This window comes from Pan paniscus, chromosome 18 (assembly GCF_029289425.2).
Source record: "Pan paniscus chromosome 18, NHGRI_mPanPan1-v2.0_pri, whole genome shotgun sequence".
In the NCBI taxonomy this organism is placed as follows: domain Eukaryota; kingdom Metazoa; phylum Chordata; class Mammalia; order Primates; family Hominidae; genus Pan; species Pan paniscus.
The window spans coordinates 84,824,726-84,834,461 of NC_073267.2; the positions used below are offsets into that span (position 1 = coordinate 84,824,726).

A 9,736-nucleotide genomic window follows, 5' to 3' on the forward strand; every position below is an offset into this window, starting at 1 on the left:
AAAACCCCCGTAAAAACCAAAGGCCCAACTCCATCTCACAGCCAAAGGTTTTGGGACCTCTTTTCTTCCCCCCTCCCTTTCTCTCTCTCTTGCTTTTGTTTTCTTTTGTTAGGTTTATTTTATTTATTCCAAGTAAACTCCCAGAACAGCTGATGATGTCAGACAAATCAGGGACATTTGCTCTTTTTACCTCCACCTCAAAAACTGATGACAAGGGGAGAAGAAAGAGCCAGGGGGGAGAGTGAGGCAGGGGAGTAGAACCTGCCCAGGCACATGGCTGCAAATTCCCCGTGTGCTGTTTGGCTTCTGGGGTCCTGTGTAGACGCCCCAGCCCCGCCTGCCCTCTTGGGATGCAGCTGCCCTGGGATGAGCAGCCAGCCCTCGGCCCGATGGAGCACGACTTATTTATTACGGTCCACACAGGGACAGAGAGCCCCTGCTCCAGGGAGGAGGCTCACCGGACCCTGGGGCAGAGCTGAGCTTGGGACACCAGCGGGAACAGGGCACCCCTTCTGCACTGACTTCCAGATCATGGTTCTCCCTTCCTCCCTGAGGACACCAAATTGGATGAGAGCAAGTTTGAGAGAAGAATGAATCAACTGCTATCCTTCCCCTCACCCCTCAGCCCAGGAGGGAAAGGGCATTTTCTTTTTCATCTTTGAAAGGCATTGTGGGTCTGTCTTTAAAGTGTTTACAAAAAAAAATTATATAAAAAAAAAGTCTAGTGTCGACTGGTGTTTTCCCTCGTGATGTTTACAGCTTGCTGTTTGCTGCCCAGCCATAACCCACTCAGTGACAGACGAACACAGCTAAGGCCTCGCTGCCAGCCTTCTGACGGCGGGCGAGCACACGGTCTCTTCCCCTGCCCCAACTGGCCCTCTCTACCACCAACTTCTCTACTTTGGGTTTGTTTGGTTTTTTCCCTCTATTTTTCTGGCTGGTTTTTTGCTCTTTTCTCCCCTTGAGACCCTAATATCTTGACTTCATTGCCAAAAAACAATCCATTGAGAACTTTCTTCCTACTGATCCCATCTCTTTTCCCTTCTTTCCTCCTGGTTCCGGTCAGTTCAGAGGATTTAACAATCACAAGTGTCCTGCAAAAATGCCTGAACATTATTCTTAGGCCCTCGTGGATTTTTTTTTTTCGGAAAACTTAAACAAAAAAAGACTTACTAAGAAATATGTACAGCTACCCCTGTTTTCAGGCACTATGTTTGAGAACATTTTAGGCATTGATGTTCACACGTGGCATCAGCCCATGCAAGATAGGTTTCTGTATTTATATATTAAAATACAAAAAAAAAAACTTATAAAATGTTTAAAAAAATGTTCAAAGCTTGGGAGAAAAGCTTTCTTCATTAGTCAAGGTGTTTTGATATGGTATTAAAATGTCTAATAAAAGATGGCACTGCGTGATTTTATTTTAATGAAGTGTTATACAATCAAGAAATGGGGGCAAGGGCCTGCCCCCCACTCCCTCACCTACCTCCTTAGCATTCCTTCAGGCTGCTACTCGGGGCTCCAGGTGTGTGAATTGGTCCTCAGATAGTCAGGCCTGGGTGGAGGGAGTGGCAAGTCAGGCGTGCCTCCTACAAGCTTCCTAACCTCTTAAGCATCATGGAACCAGTCAGCCCTCTGTGGAGTCATTGTGCCGGACCTCTGAAAAGATCTGCAGGGGCCAAGATGTTGCAGCCACCGGAGGCTGCAAGGATGTGGGTTCTTCCAGGTGTGGGCCCAGCCCCCCTCCTTCCAGCCTTTGCTCCCCATCCCACGTTCCACTCGCCCTGCCTGTTGTTCAGTTTGCGTCTCAGTGCTGACTCACGGGCATGCTTCATTGAGGCCCAGGAAGAGGCCCTGGTTTGGGGCTGTGCCAGCTCAGAGCCCTTGAACCAGAACCAACTGCTCAGGCTCACAAAAGTTGGCAAAATGCGGGCTGGGCGGGCAGCTCAGGGCAGGGAGCAGCAGTGCAGGCCTGGCCTGTGTCCCCGTGCCCAGCGGGCTCCCGGAGCAGCATTCCAGAGCCTCCTGCAGAGCCAGCGAAGGAAAGCTCTAGAGGGAGACGACTCCACCGCCTCTCTGCTCTGACCCTTCTCAGGCCCGCCTGATGTGCTAGACCATCCCCCTGCTGCCACGGCCCCTGGCTCCGCAGTCACCCTCCATCAAATGCTTCCAGAAGCACCTACTCTGTGCAAGGGCATTCACAACAGGCCAGTGGGCAAACGTGAGCCAGGGCCAGCGGAGAAACACTAAAGAAGACTCGGTGGTTCAGAGCCTGGGCCTCAGCGTGGGACCCGTCTGGGGTGAAGACCTTGGGGCTGTTGTGAGTCGGTGGCAGGAACGTGGGCTCTAGACTGTGCATTCAGGCTCTCCTACTTGGCAGAATGATCTTGGGGAAACGACTTCATCTGAACTTCAGATATTTCACATGTGAAGCGGGGACAAAACCATGCAGCTCAGAGGTCCCTGTGGGGGCCGGGGGAGCTGCCCTGCAGGTCTTGGCACATGCACAGCAGGCTCCCCATAGCTTTGTCACCACAAAGGGCACTGTTCTATTCACAGCACCTCCTGCTTCTGCCTGGCAACTGTGTCTCCCTGTGCTATATTTAATTCCACCAGCAAAGCTGGCGAGGCAGGGCCCAGCCCTGAAGGAGATCTCCTTGCCTGACCCCTGGACCTGGAAATGGAGGCTTCATGTGCCCACCTTGGCGGCTTAAGCCTGCTGCTTTGGCAGTGCCATGGGTGAGCTGAGCAGCTGTGAGTTGGGTGGGGCAGGGCTGTAGCCCACGCCGGGTGCTATTCCAGGCTCTAGGGGCTGGTGCTCATCCCCACCCCCAGCGACTTCAGTCCTACCTGGCATGCTGCAGCCCTCTGCCGGCTGTGGTGTCCTCTGAATTTGGACCCAGGTTGCCTGCTCTTGTTGTGGGGGTGGGATTGGGGCTGTCTGTGCTTCCCAGGTGGAGCTCATGTTTGTGATCCTCTATCCGGACAGCTCTCCAGAATCCTGTGTTGCCCCTGTTCTGCCTTTCTGGGATGGGAGAGAACGTGAGGGAGCCGGCGAGCAGGTTCTACCCTCTCTGCTAAGGGCCTAGCACACTTTGATGAGGTTCCTGGACATGAGACCCTCACAAAGACCAACCATTCCTCTAATAGCCATTTAATGGTACTGAAGTTCATGGGAAAATGTCCTCATTCTTAGGAGATAGATGCTGGATTATATAGGTGAATGCCTTCAAGAAATGTGTAATTTAATTCCAAATGGTTCCCCCCAAAATACACAAAGCATATAAGGCCAAAATGTTCATTGTTGAATCTGCAGTGGCTGGTATTTCAGTGAACAGTGTACTTGTTCTTTCAACTTTTCTGTATGTTTGGAATTTTTCTTAATAAAAGATTGTGGGAAATGGTCATTTGCTCAGCGCCTCCTAGTTGCCAGGCACTGGAGGGCGCATCAAAGAAGAGTCCTACCCAGGAGGGAGAGCGCAGCTGCTGCAGGATTCTCGCCTGGAAGAGTGGGTGGCTGGCTGGCTGGAAGGGGAGGGGCGAGAGGGCTGTCTCGGTGATGAGCACACGTGTGCTGGGGTGGTTTGGGGAGAGGGCTGAGATTTGTCACCAGTCAGCCCTTGGCACGGTCTCTGCTCCCCACCAGGGCAGCACGGGACAGAAACGTCACGGAGGAGTAGCCTCCAGGCTCAGGTTGGTGTAACTGCTGTCAGCTGGAGCCCAGTGTTAGCACGGAGGAGGGGTTCCAAGAACTGAAGTTGGACTGAGGCGTCTAAGCGCAGCTGCCTCTGCCTAAGGCCTAGCAGCCTGCCTAAGCACTGACAGCTGATGGAAGGAGGAGAGGGGCAGAGGCCAGGGAGGGCGTGGGGTGTGACATGCCTCTTTCCAAAAGGGACCGAAGGCTAGAGGGGCAAGGAAGATGAGACAGCACTGCAGGTTCCTGGGACCTGCAGGGGATGGAGGACTAGCTTGGCTTCCAGGCTGCCAGGACTTACCTGACCCTAGGAGGAGGTTTGCCCAGGGCTGAGCACTGCAGGCCCTGGGCAGAAGAGTCCTGAGCTGCAGATGCCGCATGGTATCTGAGCTTCATGATTTCGGGCGCCCTCCTGTGGGCTTAGGGGGGAACAACTGCCAAGGTCTCAAGACAGGGGCTCCGGCCCAAGACAGGGGCAGGCCCTCGGGTGGACAGACCTTGAGGGCAAAACAGCTGGTGGTACGATACATCACCCCATGAAGAGGTGGGTGCAAAAATAGTTTCATCTCTGTTTCCAAAGATGTGGCAGCTGCTGAGGAACACATTCAGTGTGTTCAGAGGCCCGGTTCAGGCCCAGTTGGGGAGCCCATCCTGAGTGACATGTGCCGTGGGCAGCTCCTCAGCTCTGAGGCGGAGTAGCTGGGACAGGGACCTGGGTTCCTTTCCGAACCCTGAGCACCAACCTCCTCCCCAGGCTATAAGAAGTCAGAGGACAGCCCCAAAACGAAGGGGTCACTGACCAAAGGACAGAGACCCTGGAGGGGGAGGGGAGGAAGTGCTGCCTGCTGACTTCCAGGTAGCTATAGGTGGGTTTCAGGTTTATTACAGATTTATTGGGGGAGGCCCCAAGGAGAAGACCTATCATCATGTCACGGGAGCTCACGTTCCATACCAGGAAAGGAGTGTTCCTGTCACCAGGTGAAGGGGGAAGGGTCCTGGGACCCCGGCAGTGGGAGGCCTCGGGGAGGGGTGTCATCAGAGTCTTGAATGGACCCAGACGGTCTCTTCCAGCCAGGACAGGATGCGTAGGAGCAGAGAGGAAGCAGCTTTGCTGGGAACCACCCTGGGTCGTTTACTGAACCAAAGGCTCCTGGGGCCAGCCAGAGGGCCAGGGAGGTAACACGGTGCTCAGGCTTCTCTCTGGGCCCTCTGGCCTTGGGCCCAGATACAGTGGGCTCGCTGGCAGGAAGACTGCCTCAGCGTCTATTCCCTTGCAGGGGCCGTGGCATGAAGAACAGTTCCAGAACCGGCTCCGTAGTCAGGGAACTTGTGGGCTAAGTGCTCAGACCCCCTTCACAGCACTTTGCCTGGGTTCATGAGGCCTTGGGGGTCTAGCACGGCCTTGAGCTGCCGCATGGTCTCCACGCCCACGGCGCCCACCTCCTCTCGCAGCAGCTGCCGCTTGCCCATTCCGATGCCATGCTCCCCCGTGCACGTTCCGTGGAGGGCCAGTGCCCGCCTAGGGGCAGGAAGGAGACATCCTCAGGGGGCTCCCTTTCCTCTGCCCTCAGCTCTTCCCCTCCCTGGCTTCGCTCCTACCTGCCCAGCTGTTCTGCAAAAGCCTTGACCCTGCCCAGTTCCTCGGCGTCATCAGGGTTGACCAGCAGGATGCAGTGGAAGTTACCATCACCCACATGCCCGACAATGCTTCCTGGGGGCCCAGAGGACAGAACTATTCTCCAGCCCAGTCCTCCTCTTGCCGCCTGCTGCCCCAGGATCTGATCAGCCCTGACACCTCCCCACCTCTCCCTAGCAGCAGGGTGGGCAGAACCTGTGAGTCCTGAGGCATTCAGATCCTCCTTGGTCTGCACCACGATCTCCGGCAGCCGGGAGATGGGCACACACACATCCGTGGAGTAGCCCTGGTCAGAGGGAAGCCTATGAGTTACCCCTGCCTGCCTGGGTGTACGGCGTCACTGTGGTCAAGGCCGAGGATGGGTCGGAGGGCACTGGGCTTCAGCTCTTGGCCTCACACAAGGAAATAATCCTGCTCTTCTCTAGGCCTCAGCCCTCACCTCCCCCCGACACAACACAGGAGACCAATGGCCCAAGTGTGCTTGCCACACCTCCCGGCAGAGGCTCTTCCCACTCCCCTGTGGCTCCCACCCCAAGCCCCAGGCTGCTGAGCCTTTCCACAGCTGCCTGGAGCCCAGACTTCCCTTCCCCAGGTTAGGCTAACATCCCCCTCTCTATCATCTCTTCCTCCAGGAAGCCTTCCTTCCATGTACAGCTCCCAAGAGCACCGCACCGTTCCCATGACCTGGCTCACAGGAAGGGCTTTTGAGGGCTTAGCAGACAACTGTGCTTTCCCTGTAGACGGTATCTGAACAGCTGGGTGGGGCGGTCTGCAGCCCCTGTTTCTAGCACCTGCTCAGCCAGGCCCAGCCCCGTTGTTGAGGCTCAGCCTGCTGCTCTGTGCAGTAGAGTGGTGGGTTGAGGAAAGGGTTTGTGGGCCGAGCTGTGGGCCCCATCTGTACCCCAGCCCCAGCTCACCTTGCAGCCTGGCCGCGTGGCCAGGGCTGCGTACCAGGCATTGTGCCGTGCTGTCCAAAGCCGGCTGCGCTCCTCGGCCTCCTTGGCCCAGGAGAAGTCAGAGGCTCCGTTCTGCTGGACTATCTCCTCTGCAGTTGGGGAAGGGGGGCTGACACCGGGCCGCCACTGAGGCAGCCCACCCTGCTGCCCCACTCCACCCCAGCATACCTGTGCGCTGCAGCTGCTCCTCCAGTGCCTGCTGGGAGCCATGGAACTCCAGGAAGAGTGTGGGCGCCACTAAGCAATTCAGCTTGCTGTACCTGTTGCAGGCATCCATCATGACTTCATCCAAGAACTCTGGATCCAGGGAGACGGGAGGCCAGGTGAGGCCTGGCCTTCCCAGGGGGCCTCTTCCAGGGAGCCCACCCTGACTGCCCCCATCCTCAGCTCACCAATGCGGGCTACGGGCACTGCAGCCTGGAGGATGTGTACGGTACTGTCCACAGCAGCCTGGACACTGGGGAACGCACACGTGGCGGCCACTGTGGCCTCCGGGGCAGGGTGCAGGCGCAGGGTGGTGGCTGTGATGAGGCCCAGCGTCCCCTCGGAGCCCACGAAGAGCCCCGTGAGGTTGTAGCCGGCTGCACTCTTCCTACGTCCCAGAGACACACAAGGTGAGTACCAGGCTGTGTGATGAGGGATTTCTGGCCAGAAGCCGAAGCTGGAACCCAGGACACCGACCCCAGGCACTGAGGTCTGGGCTGGCCTCCCTCGGGCCCAGTTTCCCTGGCCCAGTGCTTTCTGCTCCACAAAGCCAATCGGCCTCAGGCAGGGAGAGCAAACCCTGGTCCCATCCACTTTGGCCCAGCTGACAGGGCTTCAGAGCCTGAGGAAGCCTAGCCTGCCAAACCAGGGGGCCGCCAGGAGGTGCCTTTCACAGCCGGTCTCTGCAGGGCAGCCCGCCAGCAGTGCCCAGGGCGAGAGCCCGGGCCCCCCGCAGAGGGCGCTCACCGGAAATGCCGGCCTCGGCCCGCCGTGTGCAGCAGCCGCCCGTCGGGCAGCACCACCTCCAGGTTGAGCACGTTGTCCCGCATGGTGCCGTAGCGGACCGCGTTGGTCCCCGACGCCCCGGTGGCCGCCATGCCACAGAGAGAGGCGTCCGCGCCTGGGTCTGGAGGGCGGCGTACAGAAGGCAGCCTCAGGGACCGGAGGTCCGGGGGAGGAAGGTCCCCTGAACCCCAGACACAGCCCTGCTCCCACGGTGCCCTCAGGGTCCCAGGAAAGGTTCGCGAGTCCTACCCACGGGAAACCAGAGGCCGCTGTCCCGCAGGTGGGCGTTGAGGGCTTTGCGGGTGACGCCTGGCTCCACCACCACAGAGAAGTCCTCCTGGTTCAGCTCCAGGATTCGGTCCATATGCGTCAGGTTAACGCAGACGCCGCCCTGGTTGGGGCGGGTGCTAAGACCACTGCAGACCTGGGTCTCTGACCTGGCCACGTCCCCGGACCACACCCCGCGGGTGTCCCCCCAGCAGCCAGACCAGACCCCCAGAGGCAGGCAGCCCACGGGCGGGAGCAGACCCAAGGTGCCGTGTGTGGCGGGAGAGGCAGCCACAGGTGTGCCAAGGTGTGCCAAGGTGTGCTGGGACCATCCTCGGGGTGGGCGAGGGAGCCCCACTGTACCTGCACAGCACAGACGCCACCCTCAAGCCCGGTGCCGGTGCCGAATGGGATGATGGGCACACCTTGGCGGTAGCACAGGGCTGCCAGCCGGCTGACCTGCTCCACGTTCTGGGGCCACACCACAGCATCAGGAGGTTCGCACCTAGAACCAGACCCTCAGCGATTTAGCGGGGCGTGGCACCCTCTGGTCCCGAGGTGTTGCAGGGCCTGAGGCTACAGCGAGCAAGGGGCAGAGAACATGCCAGAGCACCCCAAAACAGATGAGTGAGGAGGAAGGCAACCCAGCACCCTCTCTCTCAGCTGGGGTTGAATCCAGAAGACAGGGGAGGGGCCCGCGAACCCTCCCATACCTGTGCACCGACTCATCGCGCCCGTGCTGCTCTCGGACCACCGCGGCAGTGGACACGTGGGAGCCGCCCACCACGGCCTTCAGAGCCTCTACGAAGTCCCTGCAGAGCTCTCCCTGCAGGGAAGAAACACACTGCCAGGGTCCCCCGAAAGACACATGGGGCCACAGCCCTGCCCCAGCGTCAGGGGGAAGGGCTGGGGGCTGGAGTGAGCCTCCCCTGCGCCCGCCCCGCTGACAACATCCTTGCCAGGTGGGCCCACTTTAAACAAACCCACTATCCAGAAATGCCTCTCTTCCAAACAGAGCCATTGGGGGTCAAAGTTTCCCCTCAGAAAAAAACACCACCAGAATTTTTTTAATGTTTTCTTTTTTAATAAAAACAGGGTCTTACTATGTTGCCCAGGATGGTTTCAAACTCCTGGGCTCAAGCGATCCACCTGCCTCGGCCTCCCAAAGTGCTGGGTTACAGGCGTGAGCCACGGCGCCCAGCCATCCAAATAAAAAACCAGAATTCACTCTCCAAAAAGGCTATCAGCAGGGTTCCTTCAATAGCCAGCCCAGCCTGAGCAACCGAAAAGATCCATCACTTCCTCCTTTCTCCAGGGCCAACCAAGCACCACCCCAGCTACAGGGAACTCAGAGCTTGATAAGGGAATTACGGGGAGGAAAAGCTTCCACTGCCCCCTCCCCACTCTACGTTGCCTGGGGCTTCTGGGCCCTTCGTGGGGGGCGGGGCGCGGCGGGGCGGGGGATGTGTTTCTTCCCATTTTACAGATGAGAAATGGAGGCCAAGTTAAGGACAGAGCCTGGCCTGGAACCCAGGTCCTTTCCTCCAGGGCCTTCTTCCACAGGTGTGTTTTATTCCGGGGGCATCCATTTGACTCCCCCAGCCCCACTCATGGTAGCAGTGGGGACTCAGCTGATCTCACTCTACACCCACACTTGCCACAAGGTAAGCCCAGTGCCCTTTTGCCCAAGGTCAGGTCACTTGGTGCTGGGGCATCACAGAGCCCAGGAAACTTGGGATCAGAACCCCCTGCTCCCCGCTCCCCACCTCATCCCTCCAGGGGACTTCTCTTCTCTCCCGGTACCTTTGCCTTCTGGGAGCAGTAGCCCCTCCAGGGGAACAGCTCCCAGGTTGCAGACCTGAGCAGTCGGGCCATAACCAGGCACTGGCCAGAGGGTGTGAGCACTGGGTGGCAGGGTGACCAGTCAGCTACTGTGGCAGCAGCAGCTGCTGCTGTCAGCCCATTGGCTAGGCCAGGGGTGGGGCCTGCTTAAGGTGGCACGGGCTTTAAGGTGGCCCTTGCAGATCTTGCAGACATTTTCGTGGGCTCCAGGGACGACACTTCTAAAGGAGAGGCGAGGTTCACTGGACGTTTTGGGAAACTGTAAGGCAAAAATAAAATTCTAAGCCTCCCAACCGACTGAATGGACCTCCCTCTCAGCCAAGGGCATTCCAAAGTAAACCTGAAAAATTA

The 9,736-nt window shown here is 58.1% G+C and overlaps 2 protein-coding genes across 3 annotated transcripts in view; one reads left to right on the forward strand and one right to left on the reverse strand.

The window, feature by feature from the left end:
* ZNRF1 (zinc and ring finger 1) overlaps positions 1-3,407 on the forward strand; it is a 111,659-nt gene extending 108,252 nt beyond the window's left edge. Inside the window, exon 5 of one of the 2 annotated variants that reach the window (XM_003829527.7) lies at positions 424-3,407. The gene's annotated coding sequence lies outside the window, so the exon portion shown is untranslated. The remainder of the gene's footprint in view (positions 1-423) is intronic. The other variant, XM_008954891.4, reaches the window with a different exon arrangement.
* LDHD (lactate dehydrogenase D) lies at positions 907-9,478 on the reverse strand. The gene is made up of 11 exons (XM_003829529.4): positions 9,347-9,478; positions 8,257-8,369; positions 7,907-8,048; positions 7,526-7,667; positions 7,238-7,397; positions 6,679-6,878; positions 6,455-6,583; positions 6,248-6,375; positions 5,526-5,616; positions 5,294-5,405; positions 907-5,213 (listed from the first exon to the last, which is right to left on the reverse strand). The coding sequence occupies exons 1-11, from the start codon at positions 9,416-9,418 to the stop codon at positions 5,048-5,050; spliced, it is 1,455 nt and encodes a 484-aa protein (XP_003829577.1). The 5' UTR covers positions 9,419-9,478; the 3' UTR covers positions 907-5,047.
* Positions 9,479-9,736: the final 258 nt, after the last annotated feature.